Genomic DNA, 20,394 nt, shown 5'->3' on the forward strand with positions numbered 1-20,394 from the left:
CTTAACCAATGCAAAAGTGTTTTGTTAGATTGGTGCTTGTAGGTGTATGGTGACACCAGTTGGCTTGACAGCCCAGTCCTGAAAGGATGCTCAGCCCAATGAGGATTATGTGCTTCCATTCCCAAAATGTATACCCATGGCATAAAGTAAAGTAATTGCTATCTGTAATAATAACAATAAAGCAAGCCCTGAATTTAAAAAAAGAAAAAGAATAGAAACAATAATGGAGAGAAGAATAAAAATTATCCCAGTTTGACTTTGTTCTAAAAATGCAAATGTTTGCTTCCCTCATTTACATGTCTTACAGGATTCCCAGGTGTGGTTGCTACAGTACTTAGCATGCACTCCTACTTAGGATTGTTTATTGTAAATTGTGTTCAGTGAGCCTTGCAACCTGGAAATGTGGCAAGTAGGCTTGCAGCCTTTTGAAGAAATATCCAGTATTTCATTAGTATTGTATTTGGTAAGTTAAAAATAATACAATTGCCCTAAGATTTACTATTAAGATGCCACCTATTTTTTAACAAATCACTCATAATTTAATTTTAAGATATATTCAAATATATACTTGAAACTATTCAGTTTGTACTCTTTTTTCCATTACACCCTGAAAGAACAATGGAAAAACCCACCACCACCCAGTTATCTTGCAGCAAGCCCCAGTAAACAATGGGATATTTCTGAGTAAAACATTAACAAGGTTTCGTTTTAACTTTAAAGTAGCCCCTAGACTAGAGCTTCTTTACAAATTATTGAATAGCTTCTGTTGAATAGCTTAAATTTGCTATTTCTAAACCCCCTTGTGCATAAGTAAAAGTTGCAGTCTTTAGCCTTATGATTTTATAGTAATCTCAGCAGATCCTGACTCCTGAAGCCATCTTACTGAGGTGCAGACATCCATTTCAGATCAAAACAGCCAGTTCATGCTGTTTTGAGATTCATGTGAGAATCTCATGAAATGAAAAATATTGTTGGATCTATGACAATTATAACATCATTGTTAAACTACTAGAACCATTATCTTTACTAAGATCACTAGAGCATGTATTCCAATATTAGACGTGCCCTGAAACAAAGAACAGGAATCTTGCTTTCCTGCTATACTAGTACAGAGGAAACATACGCTCCACCCAGAGGGGTGTGTATGAGTTTGCATTTGTGCATATTGGAAAAATCAATATGGCAATGATGAACAACTGACAATGGTTTCAGCCATCTTGGTATATATTTTTTACTCTCCCTGTAGATGTTCCGGCAGTGAAGAATTGGATGTACACTGTTATGTAGGGAATTAAAAAAACTTGCTGCAAATAAAAGAAGGTGGGCAAGAGTTAGCTGATGTTCTCTATATATGAAAAAAGGATCATTTTTAAATCAAACTAAAAAAGGCCAAACAATGCATGAGACAGCAATAGGTACCTCTGATATGTAGATTGGAAATACAATATATAATGAAATTAATATAAGCTTGAGGCTATCAGATCTGGGCTGCAAAACCATTGCTTGCCATAGTAAGTTAATAGCTTGTGTTTCCTTTTCGTTAAAATGAAGAGTGGTATGTAATTAGCAACAATTGTTTATAGATCTGGTCCAAATGTATAAGCAAATGTTAAATTGAAATGTTGCAGTCTCTGGTGACCAAAGAGTGGGATACAAAAGTTACTTTGAATTAATAAAGGGAACATATCATAAACTCAGTGAGCCTAAAACAAACTGGCAATGAGACATTGAAATGTACCTATCTCTACAGTATGAAGCTTCAATGTGAACAAATTGTGAAAAGAATTCTGGCTTAGCGTGCCAAGGGAATATGGCCCATCCTGAAACAGCTGATCTGCTTATCCCTCTTTGGGGTGGCAAAGTGGGCTGCACAGGTCACATAGAAACCAATTCATTTTTGCTACTTTGAGTTTATTGGCTACACAGTCTATATGGTCATACCTTCCTGGCAAGTGTATCAGAGAGCATACGTATCTGCACATAGTTTTTTTCTTTATTTTTTCTTAGATCTATGTTTGAAGTAGCTTTAAGTGTATATTTTTTAAAGAAGTAAAGCCATCTGAAAATGGCATGGGGTGTGGAAGAAAGCAATTCAGAAATAAGATTGATCAAAAAGAAAAAGGAGCATTTGGAGAAGATGAGGGCAAGGCTAGAAAGAAACTGGCCACAGGTACAGTTCTGCTCCTTTTCAAAAATAAGACTCTTCCTATAGTTATCCCAACTTCCTATAGTTATCCTATAGGTAGAAAATTATGAAAATTTAGATCTATCACTCTTGAGTCCAACATCTTTCTGGTTGTCAAAGTTGTTCTTTTCTGGTAGTTATCTGCTTTGAAGAACTGTTGTTTCAGGAACAGAGTACCTTCATTACTCTAACAGACAAGCTGAAATACCCACCAAAAATGAAACATGGATTATATTTTTCTTTTCCTAGGTTCCATCCAGCAGCTGGTCTGATGGAGAGGATTCAAGCAATTGCTCAGAATGTCTCGGACATTGCAATGAAGGTGGATCAGATTCTTCGGAACAGTCTCCTAAATGGAAAATGTAAGAACACCATCAGGTGTGAAAAGAATAGTCTGAGCCAGTATCTTTGTTTCTATGCATACACTGAATGAGCTAAATCTGAGTCTTTCACGCTATAGTGCTTCTGTGTAAATCCAAGTTACCTTTTATTTCCCCCTCCCAAAACAAACCTTGGGTTAAGCATTAAGGTGCAATATTCTCACATGAAAGAAATCTGCCATGTCTCGTACTACTAATGCAACCTAAGCAGCATGATTTAAAAAGCGTCTAGATATAGAATAGAGGAATGTGAGTGCTATAATCCAGAAGACAATTCTCTATGTGAAAAACTCTCTAGTCAAAGGTGGAAAGGAAAATGATGGCTTGAGATTGCCCATCAGCAACAATCAGACTTGTCACAGCTTTTCCAACTGTGATGACTTGTCTTTTATTTCTACTCAGAGTTTTTATGCCGAAATCTTTGGATAGGAGTTAGCATATACAAATACACACATCTGTAACTTTTATAACAAATAAAACTGCATATAAAATTAAAGCAAGCCAAACCTACTTTCTAAGTATCCACCCAATTGGCTAAGCCAACTGTGAAACTTTCTCTACACAGTGGAGATACATGAGAAGAAACCAATTTGGCCTTTTGCTGATGGAAACACTTTGATCCTCTATTCTTTTTTGGTTGATATAACACATCTCTACCTTCCTCCTGTATCCATACAGAGTCCCAAAGGTGCTTTTTGAAAAGGCAACTGGACTTTGATTTTTCTTGAAGATGTTTCACTTATCATCCAGGAGACTTCTTCAGTTCAGTTCAGTTCAGAAGAAGTTTCTTGGATGAAAAGTGAAATGTCTTCAAGGAAAAACAAAGTCCAGTTGCCTTTTGAAAAAGCACCTTTGGGACAACCATGACCTGGTTGACTGAAAATCTCCATAAATCCGTCAATCTATTTTGCTCATTCTATTTCATAATGTAGTTCATGTCTTTCTGATTGTTATGATTTATAAGCTATTTGTGCTTTACATTGCACATCAGGCTTACAATCAGTGCCATCACATGACTATCTGTGTAATGAAGACTCAACATCTTTCATGATTGGATTCTTTACAGATCAGAAGCACTAATCCATCTTAAATCAGGCCATCTGGACTGGGAATGAATGGAAACATAGTTAGAGCAAAGTTGTTATAGGCATATTTTAATTTTAGACTTGAAAAACGGAACGTGCAAAATTAGTGAAAAGAACATTCATAATCAAATATTTCTTCCACATGGTTTCAAACTGTGGAAATTACACCATGGACATTTGCACATTCAGTTCTGTTTGGCAGATTTTGTGCACATGAGGGAAAGGAGAGAAGCCCCTTTTAATGTTGGCCTTATTTGACTCAGCTGGGGATGGAAGAGTTACTATCTGAAAAGCCACTGATAGGCGGAATGTCAAGCATCATGAGCTGTAATTCTCAGTTAGAACTGCCAAGCCATTTCCTAAGTCAGCAGCAGCAACACGATGGAAGGGAAGGGAAGGAGGGAGGGAGCCCATCCCCTTGGCAACGGATGCATATCCCGAGGACACCTTCGTCCTACTTCTTTCTTCAGTGTTCCTCACCGTGTGTATCACCTCCTTTTAGTGGATGGATATGCTAAAAGCCATAATCCTGGGGAAATCATGCTACAGTGATTCTGTTTGTTTCCTACTAAGCCACTAAAAAAATGATCCCCACCAGAACCATTAAAATACATGCCTTAAATCCCATGTGGACTCATCAACTTTGCTTTCTGTTGTTGTTCCTGCTCTCCATAATATATTCTCTTCTAGGCTGACTTTCATTCTGAACTAATCAACAGCACCCTCAATAGTTGCTCTTATTTTGCCACTGGAGTCAAATGGGGCAATTATCACAGAAATCTTGTCAGCCTTATGTAGTAAGCTGTGGATTGTCAAGCTTGGGACTCGTAGCATTTGGGTCCTCTACCCACAAAAATGTGGCCACTAATTAGTGTTTAATCTAGTATTTACACCCAAGGAAGCCTTTCTGTCATGTGCTTATTTATCATTTACTTATTATTTATTACTCAAGCTTCTGTACTGCAACAATCCAAGATCCTGAGTGGCTTATAATGTTATAGTGTTATAATAAATAAGAGTAAATGTTATAGTGTTAGAGTAAAAGTATAATGTTATAGTGTTGTAATAAATAAGTGTAAAAGCAATATATAAAAACTGCAAGCATTGTGAATTCAAATTATAATTCTGCCTATCAACAGCCTAAGGGTAGCATCATCCTTTGATTCCATCCCTAAAAGTCCTCTGAAAGAGAAAGGTCTTAACCATGAGATAGAAATTCAACAGGGAAGGAGATAGCAATCTGCAGATTAGTGTGTGTCCTTTAATATCTTCCTCATAAAAATAATTTTTTCAGATAGTCTTTTCAACATCCTGTACATGCAGTGAATAGCATCTTGGCAGCATCTAGAATAATCCAGCCTTCAGGAGAAGCCTTGAGGGAGAAAAGCATGCTTTCCCCCACATTTTAGTTTTCACTGATGTCTCAACAACTTCATTGATTGTGTCACTTTAAGACATAATGTGGTTTTGTGTGTGTGTGTGTGTGTGTGTGTGTGTGCGTGTGCACTTGCGCTTAGATGCAATATATACATTTAGCCATTGTGGGTTAGTATTAAATTTGAACCCATCAACTGAGCTTTATTCAATACACTATGGTAAAAATTCATGGCTTAGTATCATGTACAATATAAATCCAGCCGGTATCTGTCTTTACCCCCAAAGGGAGTTTTGCAGGTTCTTATTGATAGTGTATTAATATTCACATATTTAATCACTGATGAGGGGGCTGGCCTAATATGCATTACAAAGCTTGGTTGGGTATCAGGTATAAGAAGCCCCTCAAATCTTGTGCCAACTTGGATTTCCAGTGTGTCATGAGCCCTGATCCTGAGGAAGGGGGAGGGTGTTGCCATTGCCATCCAAGATGTTCTGGGGCTTCCAGAAGTGCTACTCTAGATATTGATGGATGTGGGACCTTATTTGTGGAGTTGGGCCTCAGAGATCAGATGAGGCTGCTGCAAGGGTACCAGCATCCCTGATGTGAGGCTTCTTCTCTACCTGAGCCACTTGATTCTGCGGAAAAAAATGGTGGTAGATTCCCTAGACTCTTGGGGACTTTAATTTGCCTTCTTTAGACCAAGAATATGAGCTGACTCAGAGGTTCACATCAATTATGATCTGATTCAGATTACTGAAGGTTCATTTCATGGTGGGGAGTTACATAGTCTTTTTCTTGAGACAGTCGCATAATTTAAAGATGTAGTCATCAATCTTTTGTCATGGAGGGATTACTTCCAATTAGCCTTGAACCTCTCTGTGGTTACCCTTGCAGCATGCAGAAAAGACCACTTTGTCTGAAGCACCAGGTGGACCTGTAGGGGTTCCACAGGGAACTTGAATTTTTGGTGCATGGTTCAACCAAAGCCTTAGTTCAGTGGTAGAGAACCTATGGCATGCTGGCACACAGAGCCCTCTCTGTGGGCATGCGTGCCATTGCCCCAGCCCCGCCTCCCCCCACAGCCCTCTCCTCAGCAGCAGCCCCCCCCAGGCGCGGCCCATGCAGAGCAGCCAAGGACATGGCAGCCAGGCAGCAGGGACAAGACTCCACTCTCACACCCCATCGTGTGCAGATGCTGCTGCGGGGCATGGGCAGAGGGCGTGGCTGTCATGGCACTGCAGGGCTGCCTGGGTGATCTGCTGCGGTGAGCCGTGGAGGCAATAGGTAGCCCTGTGGGTGGGCGGGGTGGGGGGAAGGAGTAGGCAGAGGTGGGTCAGAGTGGGGGTGAGTGGGGGCACAATTTGGGGGCACTCAGTGTTTAAAAGCTTCACCATCACTGCCTTAGTTGCTGCAAAAAATGAGTATGTGATGGGAGCCACATTTTTGTACCTGGTGTCTTGTTGTGTTCACTACTACCCCAACTCAGATCTTTTAGCTCTTTTTGTTTGAAACATCACCTGAACCCCATCTCTTCACTTTGACCTTTTGCCTCTTCAGAAAGGCAAAGAGGAGCATAGAGAAATTTAAGGAAATTAATTCCAATCCAACAGGTCTACTGACTCCTAAGGTCTTGTTTAATTCAGAATTTCACTCACACCTCGGACAGTGTTCTTCTGCTTTTACTGTTTTTTCAAAGACATTTTTTATCATATAGGCTTGGAAATGAAGCTTTTGCCTTCCTGAATAAAAGACTTAATCTTTGAAATTGTCAGTGGATCTCATTATGATGATTAATGGGGCAGATGCGAGAGCACTTTATGACTGCCTGTCTAACCAAGCTACCATGTGGTGACCCTCAAATATTAAATATTGACAATTTCCCTCTCAATGTTCTTTGCCCACCAAATGACTGGGGTTCCCATCTCTCCCCAGGCTAGAGAGAATGCAAAGAAGCCAATAAACTATAGCCACTGGCTGTTTTAATATCAGTTTTTAACATCCATCTTAAATGTGCAGATAGGGTTCTTAATAAAGCTGAGTAGCAATGACCTTATTTAACATTAGGGACATGAATAATTGCATAGGTTTCAGAAAACCTAGTCATGAAAACAAATGGAGCACATTATAAATAGTTGATAAAGGCCTTGCTGGCTTTCTTTTGTATGAATAATGGATCGTGTCAATGAGGAGCTTGCTGGGCGAGTGCTAAGTGTGTGCTATGCAGGGACAGGCAGATGTACTCCAGTATGTCTAAAAGCACAACTAACCTCATGAATCCACTTCAATGGGGCACTGTGGAAACCCATGTCCTAGTTGGGAATGATATTATTCCTTGAGTCTCCTTACTTAACTCCTTGTTGTTCTTTTGTTTGCTTGCCTTCCTCAAAAGGCTGTTGGCCTCGTGCAAAATAATTAAGCTTGGGAAGATTTTGTCTGTGTTTGACTACCAATGTGGGATTGATTATGTTGGACCAAGAAACCAGCTGTTCTGGAGCCTGCTTTTGTCTTTGGTCAAAGAACTGCAATCATAGTATGATTGTAGCTAAAGCTAAAAGACTAAGACAAGCATGAACAAGGTCTCCATTCAGTTATGTATAGCACATTAGAGCATATCTCAAGGAAATAGAATTTGTTTACATTTTATCTTGTCTGGAAGATTTCTATGCTTGTAATTATTTGTCTCATTGATGGCCTGTAAGTTAATTAGTTACTAGCATAAATCTCTGCTGTCATTTGCACATGTCTATATGTTGAAGGGCTTTTAAAGATGCTGTTAGAAATGTAGGGTCCAGGAGACACAATCTCAAAGGTGGACAAATGGCCAAAAAATGAAATTTGGACCAACCATTAAACTTCTGTGTTGTTTAAGAAACCAATTAAAAGAAGGGATGAGACTCGCTACATCTCCATTTAGGCTTCACTGCAGTTAAAAATGATAGTGCAGTTTTTTTTTAAAAAGATATCCTTTCTGCTGATCCTCTTAAGCTTATTGCAAGTTCTGGACAATGAAAGGAAGCAGCTTTTTAAACATTCAGGGGATTGCACTTTTCAAGGTGGAACACATCATGTGAATCACACTGATTTTTGTATTGTGAATTAAGTTCTTCCCATTGAGCGTAGAGTTACCTGGATGGAGAGGATATTACACAAGTGGTCTTTCTATCCAAATCTAGTTGTGAGATCTGAACCAAAACCTATTAAAACAAAAGGTTTAACAACTTCAGTATTCTTTAGCCCTAAAATCTGTCTTAAGGGGATGGGACCAATGGTACATGAATTTCTGAACGTAAAAAAGTCAGAAGGTTGGGACTGGGAGATAGATAGATAGATAGATAGATAGATAGATAGATAGATAGATAGATAGATAGATAGATAGATAGATAGATAGATAGATAGAGAGATAGATAGAGAGATAGAGAGATAGAGAGATAGAGAGAGAGATAGATAGAGAGATAGAGAGATAGAGAGATAGATAGAGAGATGAGAGATGAGAGATGAGAGATGAGAGAGAGAGAATAAAAGGAAGAGAAATAGAAATTACAAAAATAGACAATACACTGAAAACTGCAGAGTAATGTAATACATAATTACAAGAAAATTCAAACTACTTCATTAGAAGAAGCATCTCACTTTTACCCTTATTTTTCAACTTGGTTTAAAACAAATACAGAGAGAGTTGCATGGTAATTTAACACTTTGTCACATTCAGAACTGTTCTATTTAACTGCTATTTATGTCAAATTTTAGATCAGCTATAAAAATAAAATAACATAAGTGAAGTATTTAAACTTCTTATTTTAAGATAATTCAGAGCTTGGATATGGCAAATGGCCATGCACAGGATTGCATGCCATAGTTTCCAGATTAATTAAAACTAATATTAGACTTGTTTTTTCATGTCTGAAGTATTTTGGAGATTGCTGGGTGCTCCCATAGTTTCATCTGCCATATTTCTAATAAAGGAATTAGAAGTGTTTTCCAATAAAAAAAAAACATAAAGTAAGAGCTTAGCATATATAAAGCCTATTTTATAGATACAATATATACAATTCAGTAATACTGAATAGATAAATAACATCTAGAAAAAGAAACTCATCATTTAAGACTTGTTGCATCCTATAATAAATCATCTTCCAGATTAATTTGGGCTTTATGGCTTTATGGGATTAGAGCTTTTGGATAATTTATGATTATTTGGTTTAAATGTGGAGGGAAAAACAGAGATTGGAAACCACCTATTTCACTCTTGAAAAAAGGATTTTTCATAATGAAGCATTCAAAATATTTAGAAGAAAAATCAAGACTTGTAACAATAGGGAGAAAATCATGCCTAAAGGAGAAGTCTTGTCCTAGTTCCAGAGTCTGAAAATGTATATGTATATTTCTGTAGGTTCTTTAATTGGAAAAGTGCTGAATAATATTTGGAGAAGAGCAAATAAATAAATAATTCTACTATCCATATGAATGGATTTAATTTGCTTACATTTAAATGCAAACTAAACATATTTTTCCTCCCTTCCTACTTCTTCAGCTTGGCAGACCATTTGTGTTGGGGGGGGGAGACAAGCTGTTTCCAAGGACAGTGTGGTTTGGTTGCTTCAATAATATGAAATACTGTTAGGAAACCACAGTTCGTATTGTCTTCCAAGTTTGGAACCAACCTCCCTCCCTCTTTTCTACAGCCATAGAAGGCCGACGGGACCAGTGTGAAGTGCCCAGAGATCCCAGGTATCCTGACTGCTCTGGAAAAATCGAGGTGAGTATGCAAGATTTAAAATTATATTCTGATTAGGAGGAACAATGAGAAGATCTGCTCTCTTAGTGAATGGCAGTTAAAAACAACCGTTAAAACCTTCTGAGGAAGAGGTAACCTTTTTCTAGCAAGCAAAATAGCAAGTTTCCCTCAGAGTGACAAGCAAAGCTGTGAAGTGTAAAGGACAGTTAGGTAATATACAGGCAGTCCTCAACTTACAACCACGATTAAGTCCAAAATTTCCATTGCTAAGCAAGACAGCGGTTAAGTGAATTTGGTCCCATTTTACGACCTTTCTTGCCACAGTTATTAAGTGAATCACTGCAATTAAGTTAGTAACCTGGTTGTTAAGTGAATCTGACTTCCCCATTGACGTGGCTTGTCAGAAGGTCGCAAAAGGTGATCACATGACCCCAGGATACCGCAACGATAATATATATGAGTCAAATGCCTAGCATTTAAAATTTGATCACATGACCATGGGGATGCCATAATGGCAATAAGTGTGAAAAATGGTCATAAGCCACATTTTTCAATGCCATTGTAACTTTGAACGATCACTAAATGAACTCCTGCTCTATTGAAATACAAGTGTATTGCATCCTAAGTTCTAGATAGTTCTAACCCTGTTAGTCTTTCACAAGACTTCAAAGACTTGGCTATGTGCAACCAGATAATGGGGTTCCTAACACATTTAGGACCTCAGGCTCTCTAGCAGATACAGTGTGCTAAAAGTGTTAGGGACCCCGTTGCCCTGTTAATTTTTAGGTAATTATTATGAACATTTTCATTTGCCTACAGTATATGTACAATTTGTAACTGCTATTGTGTTTTTATGGTTTAAGTTACCGTGATATTGTTTGCTGCCCAGAGTCAATTGGATTGAGATGTGCAACTGTATAAATAGATAGATAGATAGATAGATAGATAGATAGATAGATAGATAGATAGATAGATAGATAGATAGATAGATAGATAGATAAAAGAGCTGAATAAAGAAGTAGAATCTGGAAGATGCTCCCTACATGAGCCAGAAAATGGATTTTTATCCTGTTCATGCAAATCTGGAGTGATTTTGCAGAGAGCAGATGGTGCTGTGAGGGTTATGAACAACAGTTGCCATTTTATTACCTCCCCCAGCACAAGAATAACTCAATGGAGCACAACCCTGGATCCCATCCAACCATCCTATTTTATATATACTTTTTTAAAGTTTGCAAAATCATAGGACTTTATGTATTACTGAATACTACTGCTCTACACCATCTATCCTTGAGCTGGCTGTTAACATTGGCATGAATTTGGCTGTCCCCATTGCTGATTCCTATTCGGCCTCAGTTACCGGTTTCAAGTTCCTGCATTCCCCTGACTTCCCTTCAAGGTAACTGATTTTGTAAAACTTCAGGATGCTTTTGAGTTATGTCGGGATAAGGGAAGAACACAATGATGCACCTAAGGCTCTCTCACTCATAGGCTTATCCACACTGCATGCTTACTGTGATGGGAAGAAGCCCCTCTTACATTTCCTGAAGACTCCTCAGCAGAGCCTCTTAGGTAGCTGACTGCAGAGGCAGGCTGAAGCTAGTGTGTCAAGTATGAAAGGTTTTCCTGGGGAAAACAGAAAATGACCCGTTATCTGGATAATCCATGGCAGAAGAAGAAGGAAGCTTGAGATGTTGTTGATGAGGGACAACTGTCTGCTTGACTACAATAGCTCTGGCAGATTTGCTGTGAGACTGCGACCTTTACCTGGTTCCTGAGCTTGAGGCCTGTTCTGTGGTGTTGATTGGCTACAAGTGAGGATGGAAACTGGCTTCGGCAGCTGTTCTCCAGTAACCCAGACAGGCTGGGGTTCCGTATCGATGCTAATGGATTCAAAAGTGAAGGCCATCAAAATGGCTCCAAGGCCAAAATCAAAGGGAGAGCTGCAATCATTTTTGGCCCTCCTAAATTTTTATCACACATTCCTACCTCATAAGGCTGTGATAGCAGAGCCCCTTCACAGGCTGCTTGATAAAAAAAGCCCCTTGGAAATGGACTAACTTACATGAAAAAAGTTTCCAGGATCTGAAAGCCCTTCTATCAGAAAAGTCCACTGTAACTCATTACATAGAGTCTAAACCTGTATGTCTTGAATGTGATGCATCTCCCTATGGGGTGGGGGCAGTCTTAAGCCACATAGAGAAAAATGGGACACAGGTTCCTATTTCATTTTATTCTAGGACTTTATCTTCTGCTGAGCGCAATTATGCACAGATTGATAAAGAAGACTTGGCCATAGTTGCTGGAGTTAAGAAATTTCATGATTATTTATATGGCAGGGATTTCACTGTCTACACTGATCACAAACCTCTTTTGGGGTTGTTCACAACAGACAAACAAACTCCCCACATACTATCCCCAAGAATGTTGAGATGGTCTATATTTTTGTCTGCATACAATTTTAAGTTAATTCATAAACCAGGGAAGGAAATGGGCCATGCGGATGGCCTCAGCAGACTACCACTGCCACTAATGGATCCTGATCCAGCTCCTGCTGCTAAAATATTGTCCATTCAGGACTTACCTGAGTTTCCCCTCCATGCAGGGGATATTGCTGCTGAAACTGCCACAGATAAAATTCTGAGCAGAGTGTTGTCATGCGTATACATGGGTTGGTTGGAAAAAAGTCCAGGCTCTGAATTTCAAAGTTATTTTGTCAGGAGACATGAGTTGTCTGCACAGAAGGGCTGCATATTATGGGGCAACAGAGTCATAATTCCCCCTTCAATGAGGGACAGAGTCTTACACTCTTTACATGAAGGCCATTCAGGAATTGTAAGAATGAAAGCCTTAGCTAGAAGCTACCTTTGGTGGCCTGGCCTGGATAAGGCTGTAGAGGATCAAGTTCATGGTTGCTATACATGCCAGCAATCTAGGCCTGAAATGCCTCAGGCACCAGTTCACAGATGGGAAGAAACACATACCCCCTGGTCCAGGGTTCACATAGATTACGCTGGGCCTTTTCAAGGACAGCTTTTACTGATAGTAGTGGATAGCCACTCAAAATGGCTGGAAGTAATTCCAGTTCCTAATATGACTACTGCTAGGACCATCCAGGTGCTGAGAAAACTCTTTGCAACACATGGGTTGCCTGACATTTTAGTTTCTGATAATGGGGCTCAATTCACTGCACTGAGTTTCAGGCTTTTCTTAGAGCTAACCTCATCAGACATGCTACATCTGCACTATTTCATCCTTCTTCGAATGGACAAGCTGAACACAGATTGGCAGATTTTTTGCTCTGCCAGCATTCTACGCCCTGCACTGCTACAGGTAAAAATCCTTTTGAGCTACGTTGGGGAAGGCGTTTAATTACTAAACTGGACAGGTTGCATCCAGAGTGGCATTAGAAGCCTCTTGACCAAAACCCCCAATGGGGCTGCAAATGGGCAATTGGGTTTGGGCCAGGAACTATGGGCCAGGGAATTTATGGGTTCCTGGTCAAGTAACCAAGGCATCCGGACCCCTATCTTATGAACTGGGGTTGGAGGGAGGGTGACTGCTCAGAAGACACATCGACCAACTCAGAAAGAGGTTTCCAGAATGGTCACTAAGTGAGGACTATGGCATAAGTCCCTCCTGAGGTCCTCAAACTGGTACCCAAGCCAGCCCACACCAGAACCACCAGGGTTTTCCCTTCTCAGCAGAAGTTGATTCTGAGGAAGAACCAGGAAGCTCAGAAATGCAACATGGAACCCCTGACCAGGCGAGCCAGCCGTATCTTAGCAACCGCTGTGCCTACTCTGCAGAACAGACTGACTCTGGGGTGGGCCAACCTGGTGAGGCCAGCCAGAGCGTTTCAATCCCCCTGGACAATGGATCACAAGGGGACATGGGTCTACCCAGCCCACAGGGTAAGCTGGTAGACCACAAAGTGAGGGGAACTCCAAGGTGTTCCTCCAGGCCACACAAACCTCCAGCATATCTCACAGACTATATTGTAAAATAAAGTGATGTATAGTGTTGTGACAATTGTACCACTACCTACAGAAATTGGGGCATTTTGAAACTGCCTGTACTGCTTGTAAGCATGTTCATTGAGACGTTGTTTAATCTCATTGTAGTCCTTTCTGCATTGGCAAGCTGTTTAGACATTGTTTAATCTTATTGTGGTCCCTACTACAATGGCACATCTGTAAAGGTCGCTTAATGTCATTCTAGCCACCTTGAATTTATAAGCATTATTATTTATTATTTTGTTTTTTTTTGTTATTATGTTATTATGGTTGTTGGGAGTGATTCATAAGTCTTGACTGTTGTCAAGCTTATTAAGGGGATTATAGCCTGATCTTAGGAGGGAGGGGTGTTATGTATTGGGCTTGTGGTACCACACCATGTGCGTTGCTGGAGAGCTAACGGCTCTCCAGCAACCCAGACAGGCCGTCTCTGGTCCTGCAATTGGTCAGCCCCAGGTGGCAAGTGCGGGTTCAATCCTATTGGCTGCTACCGTAGGGCTAGGCTATATATTGTGGCTGGGTGCGGCCCAAGCTCAAGTACAGTTCCAGCAAGAATAAAAGAATGAGTTTCTCTGTACTCAGCCTTGTGTCTTCATTCCTGCTCACCAGAGCCCACGACTTAACAGTAGCCATGTCCTTTCTCAAAGTCTTCCCAGATTTCTCTTCACTCAGACTAAATTGGTGAAATAAAGTGAGTCACCCACTGCTGGCTTTTGATTATTTAGATGTGTTGTCCTCAGCCATTCTTCCCTCAGCCTGCCCATATCCTCTCACAGTTTGTACCATTCCTAAACTGCCGGGTGGGCGTGGCCCTTTGAATGAGTGTGGCCAATTGGATGGGTGTGGCCCATTGGGTGCGCATGGCTGTAGTGGTAAAGGCAGACTGGGTGGGACTAAAAAGTTCAATCAATCAATTCCAACTTTGCGAGAACTTTTCGTTTCCTGTGAGAAGTTGAAATTGATTGAACCTTTTTTTTGTACACGGTGGCGGAAGCCTAAAGCAAAAAAAGTTTTATAAAACCCAGCAGAAGGCCTAGGACTGGGATGACGGCATGCGTGCCCAGAGAGAGGGCTCTGGGTGCCACCTGTGGCACCCGTGCCATAGGTTTGCCACCACAGACCTATAGATTTCTAGTTTATTAAGTTATTTGGTTTTACTATTTTTTAAAATTATATCAGTCCTCTGATCTATTAACATAAGGCAAAGTTTAAATAACTTAATCCCATGTGTATAATATAGACCCGAGGCTCTATAAAGATTCTTAGATTTCATGATTAGGTTATACTTGTGTTGTCCTTGTGTTGTGCTTGTGTTGGTGATAATTAAATCACTTCATTTTTTCCCCCTAAACCGGAGGTAGGCAACCTTGGCTCTTTTATGACTCGTGGACTTCAACTCCCAGAATTCCTGAGCCAGCTGGCTCAGGAATTCTGGGAGTTGAAGTCCACGAGTCATAAAAGAGCCAAGGTTGCCTACCCTTGCCCTAAACCCTGGGGATAGCACTCCTATCTCGTACATAAAATTGGCACCAGATGTACTTTGAAACATCACTAGTGATAATGGGGAAGAAGCATGGGGTAGGGAGTGATGGGGCAGCCTTTTAAGATTTAGGGAGGGCTTGCGTTTTTTAGAGTTAGAGCTTCATGCAACTGACTTGGGAGTTGCACGTGCACACTTCATAAACATACACATTCACATTCAGAAAGATGCACATATTTATCCATGCTGATTGATCTGTGGTCACTGGGCTCCTGAGAAATTAAGAATGATGGCAATCGCTGCTGTATCACTAATATGGAGAGTTAGGGAAGTCATAGGCACCCACAGAGAGCTGCTTGAGACCCAGCGCCATGGATTCACAGCTCTAGAATAGGCTTTATGGTCAGATACCCACAAATCCATTTCCTTGTTTTCTATAAATGAAGGCCTTTAGGATGAAAGTTCATTGCACTCCCCCCCACCTTACATTTTTAGTAGATGGTACCAAAAATATGTTATTTCTTTTAGCATTCTAAATATTTTGCACTTATTATGCATTGTGGTTACAGTGATGTACTGACTAATTAGCAAGCATATTGGAACAGTTTACTCCAGAAAGCAATCTAAAATTTAGAAAATCTTACCATTAGTGGGTCAGTCTCCTCCCCCCTTACAATATTGGAACAGTTTACTCCAGAAAGCAATCTAAAATTTAGAAAATCTTACCATTAGTGGGTCAGTCTCCCCCCCCCTTTTTTTTGATGCAGCTAAATATTTGGTGATCCTGAGGGAAGCTATGGTAGTATATGCTGGAAAGGCAGAAAATGATATGCATGAATTTCCAAAAGTCCAGGAAATGCAATAACTATTAAGTATTGCAATTAATTTACCTTCTTTGCTCCCACCCAAGGAAATGCTGAAGTCGTTTGTCATCTGCTATGAATGTACCACACATTTCAACTTAGTCTCAATAGAAACAACAATGCTGAAAATTCTAGAAAGGGATTTGAAGTTCCATTAGGGTCCAATAACTTGAAGAAACATTTTCATTATTATGTTTAATTACATCTAATAATAAAACTGGCATTAGTAATGCAGAATAGACTATCCTAGATATCGCAACTATGTGAGACAACATTTGAAATGTACCGAGTGTGAATTTTTTATCCTCCTCCTCCTCCTCCTCCTCCTCCTCCTCCTCCTCCTCCTCCTCCTCCTCCTCCTCCTCCTCCTCCTCCTCCTGTTTCATTTGATAATGCAAACCCTCAAAAGATACACCTAAAAGAATTCCAACTTTCCCCTGAACGCGCTATTGAAATGGGAGACAATACTATATTCCATATTCAAAAGAATCAAGTAGAGATGTAGGCTAACTTAATGGGGGAAAAAACCTGAACAAATTCTCATTTGACAGTGGGAGAGTGAGGATAGATGTTTCTTGCTCTCAAATCACAGTAGCTAGGTTATCCTGTGTTTCATGATTAATGGATGGATGTAACTTTCACAGCCGTGTTAATTATTCACACACAAGCAATGCAAAAATAGCAACAACGTGAATTTATCATCTTGCTTATTTTTAATCTAGAAAATCATCTCTGGCCCGAAGAGCTTCAGGCACCTTATATTTGTTGTGCTTTTAACATAGAACAGAACTTTAGTTAGCCTTGCCAGGTAGACCAAACAGGAGACAGATCAGATGAGTTAATTCAGCAGTACTTTATTGTAAGGTTCCAATAACAGGAATTTGCAAGACTGAAACTACAAATCTCCCACCCTCCCTTTTTACAGGGGAGATTCTTTCTGAGCTTCCTCTCTGCCTGTTAAGCAGCTGTGGGCTCCCCCCCCACCTTATCTGATCATTCCCCAGGCAGCATCTCTTCCACTTGCTTCAAAATCATTCATATAAATCATTACAGCTGGATGTGGATGTGTGCAGCACTATACAGCTGCATCCCAATGCTTTAGTTTAACTATAAGTTAAAATAGAAAGCCAATTTGGTGTAGTAGTTAAGAAACCTGGAGACCCTGAATTCTTGTCTTGCCTTAGGCACAAAGCCAGCTGGGTGGCCTTGGGCTTACCTGACCTAGGAAGCAGGCAAGGGCCAACCATTTGTGAAATATTTGCAAGAAAACTGCAGGGATTTGTCCAGGGACTCAGCTGAAGTCAGCACTGACTGTCTGGACGGCATAACCATAAGTTAAAATTAGTTATCTCCTCCCCCACTGAACCTCAGCTACTAATCTAACTACTTGACAATACAAATTAACTGCTAGATTAACAAGACACAACTTTTACATGACTCAGATTTTTCTAGTTCTGTAGCATTCATTTTTGCTGCCTTTGTTCAGGCCTGGGTTAAATTTTAAGTGTGATTTAATTGTGGGTGGCAGTAATTTGATCTCCTGTCTGAATGATTGGTGAGTTTTACATATTGGGAGTGGAGGTCTGTCTCTTGAGTGGATTCATTTCTGTAGTTAAGTTTGGAAGAGGATGGCACCAGCAATTATGGAGGATGATTTATCTACACAGAGGAGCCTATTCTTATTGCTTTGTATGCAAAGTAACATTTTGAGGATATAGCTTCCTTCTTCTGGGAGAAGCATGTGGTAGTGGCTGTTTGTTCCTCTTTTTTAAACTGCCAGAGGGGGTGTGTTCTGTGGGTGGAGGTGTGCTCTGATTGGGTGGGGGATTAAGTGTGTTCTGATTGGGTGGGAGTGTGTTTTGAATGGTGGGTGTGTTCTGATTGGGTGGGGGTGTGTTTTGAGTGGATGGGCTGGTCTCAGCTGCCAGCCTTAGACCTGAGCTGGTGAGTTGTGCTGCTTTTGTTCGGCTTCGTGTTTGTGGTGGTGCCATGTTTTTATAGTGGGTGTCAGTTTGCTTATTGTGTGGTTTGGAGGGGTTTAAAGTGGCTGATGTTGCAGCTGTAGTTAGGTTTCTGTTTTGTGGTTGTGCCTCGTTATCATTGTGGGTTCAGATTTGCTTTTTGAATGGTTGTGTGGTGGTGATGTCATGTGATGTTATCATGAGTTTGGGTCTGGTATCATTCTTGGTGGTTGGGCCTCGTCTGTCAATCAAGGCGGGTTTCCAAATGGCTGGTAGGCGAGAGATATCATCTCGTTTGTTCATGCTGTGGGGGCGTTTTTCTATCTCAATGGCTTCTCTGATTATTCTGTTGTTAAAATGTTCAAATTTTGCGATAGTTTTGGTTTTTTTAAAATCAATTTCATGTCCCGTGGCTTCAAAGTGTTGGACCAGGGATGAAGTTTGTTCTCCCTTTCTGAGTGAGTTTTTGTGCTCTTCAATGCGTGCACTTATTCTTCTGTTGGTCTGTCCAATGTATGTGGTGGGGCAGGTGGTGCATGGGATTTCGTATACTCCTTGGTTTTCTAACCCAATTATGTCCTTGGGGTTTCTTAGGATGGTGGATATTTTTCTGTCTGTGTAGAATGCTGTTTTGATGTTGTGTTTTTGGGAGGACCTTGCTGATTCTGTCTGTGATCCCTTTTAAGTATGGGAGGAGGGCTTTGCCATTTTCTTGTTCTCTGTCTTGGGTTTTTGTGGGTGTCTCTCTTCGGATTAAGTTGGTAATCGTGTTTCTTTGGAATCCATTGGCTGTTAGTACATTAGTGAGAGTGTGTAGTTCGGTTTTTAGGTGTTGTTCGTCAGCTAGGTGTTTTGTTCTGGAGATGAGTGTCTTGGCTACGGAGTTGATCTGTGCTGGGTGGTGGTGTGAGAGTGCATTCAGATAGCGGTTTGTGTGTGTTTTTTTATGGTAGATAGTGTGTCCTAGGGAGCCGTTGGATTTCTTGTAGACTAAGACATCAAGGAAGGGAAGTTGATTGTTAGCTTCTGTTTCCATGGTGAATTGTATTTTGGGGTGTAGGCTATTGAGGTGTGTGAGGAAGTCATCCAGTTTTTCTTTGCCATGTGGCCAGATTACGAAGGTGTCATCTACGTATCTGAGCCAGAGTTTGGGTTTGTGGTTGGATATATATCTTAGTGCAGGATTGTCAGCTCTGCCTTGCTGGGCAATAAAATATTAATGCTAGCAATGATCTTTCACCTGTTTTTGAAACTTCCCAACCAACATACTTATTTTTCCCCTGATTCTTTTTTCTCTGCTAGTACTGACTGAAATAAAAGGCAAAATATACTTTGTGAATAGTGGATTGATACAGCTACTCTGAGCTCCTCTGGCAGCATCTCCTCCTCTGCATTTAGATAAGAACATAACAGAATCTAATCTAGTTGAAACACAATTTTCTTTCACAAGGCATACTGTGAATTTGCTCCTGTAACAAAGCACACAAAGTTTTTTCTCGTGCTGTATTTTTACCTTTCCCCCCCTCCTTCACAAGACTTGTACTTGTTGCATATCTTCCTTTGTATTATCATGAAAACAATATTTTGCCTTGCAGTGGATGAGGGCTCGGTGGACGTCGGACCCTTGCTACGCATTCTTTGGTGTGGATGGCACAGAATGCTCCTTCCTCATCTACCTCAGTGAAGTTGAGTGGTTTTGCCCGGTGCTGCCTTGGCGAAATCAGTCAGCAGCTGCCCCTTCTTCCAACCCGTCACCCAGGATACAGGTAAGACTTGCTGCTTTTGGATTAACTCAGGGCCATGACCAATTTATCAAAGTGATTTTCTTTTGAAACTAGCCTAAATATTCTCATTTGATGGTAATGGACCTGGGCAACCATCCACAGAGAAACATGTGTCAGAACACCTGTTTGTGAAAAACTATAGTTCCTGAATAATTCCAATTTTATGATGAGTATGGGAGGAGCAAAAAAATAATAATCTTGCTGCTCTATGACCGTAATAAAGATTGATTAGGAAAAGATTCTATACTGTCTACAGCTAAGTATGATCACACATCCCACTCAATTTCTATTCTCCATTTTCCATTAAATATATATAAGTAAAATCAGAGCACACAGTACATTACCAGAGGATCAGGTGCAATAGGGGGAGTTTTCCTCCTGGTTATATTTTTTCCTGATGTTGTAGTAGTGTTAATATAGGCAGAATGCCTGAGTAAGGAGATGCTGCCTATAATTTCAATAAGGGAAATTAGTCTTTCTACATCTTCCAGAAAATCAGGTGGCAAGAATGGGAAAGTTGAAAGAGA

At 40.4% G+C, this 20,394-nt stretch overlaps 1 protein-coding gene across 1 annotated transcript in view; it reads left to right on the forward strand.

The window, feature by feature from the left end:
• The window catches only part of MGAT5B (alpha-1,6-mannosylglycoprotein 6-beta-N-acetylglucosaminyltransferase B), a gene marked incomplete at both ends in the record, with an annotated part of 257,340 nt that overhangs the window by 145,576 nt on the left and 91,370 nt on the right, over positions 1-20,394 (forward strand). The window contains 3 exons of the mRNA XM_081320209.1: positions 2,435-2,547; positions 9,711-9,784; positions 19,679-19,849. Coding sequence (XP_081176335.1) covers positions 2,435-2,547; positions 9,711-9,784; positions 19,679-19,849 — 358 coding nt within the window. The remainder of the gene's footprint in view (positions 1-2,434; positions 2,548-9,710; positions 9,785-19,678; positions 19,850-20,394) is intronic.

This window comes from Vipera berus (genome assembly GCF_964194415.1).
Source record: "Vipera berus genome assembly, chromosome: 2".
Classification (NCBI taxonomy): Eukaryota; Metazoa; Chordata; class Lepidosauria; order Squamata; family Viperidae; genus Vipera; species Vipera berus.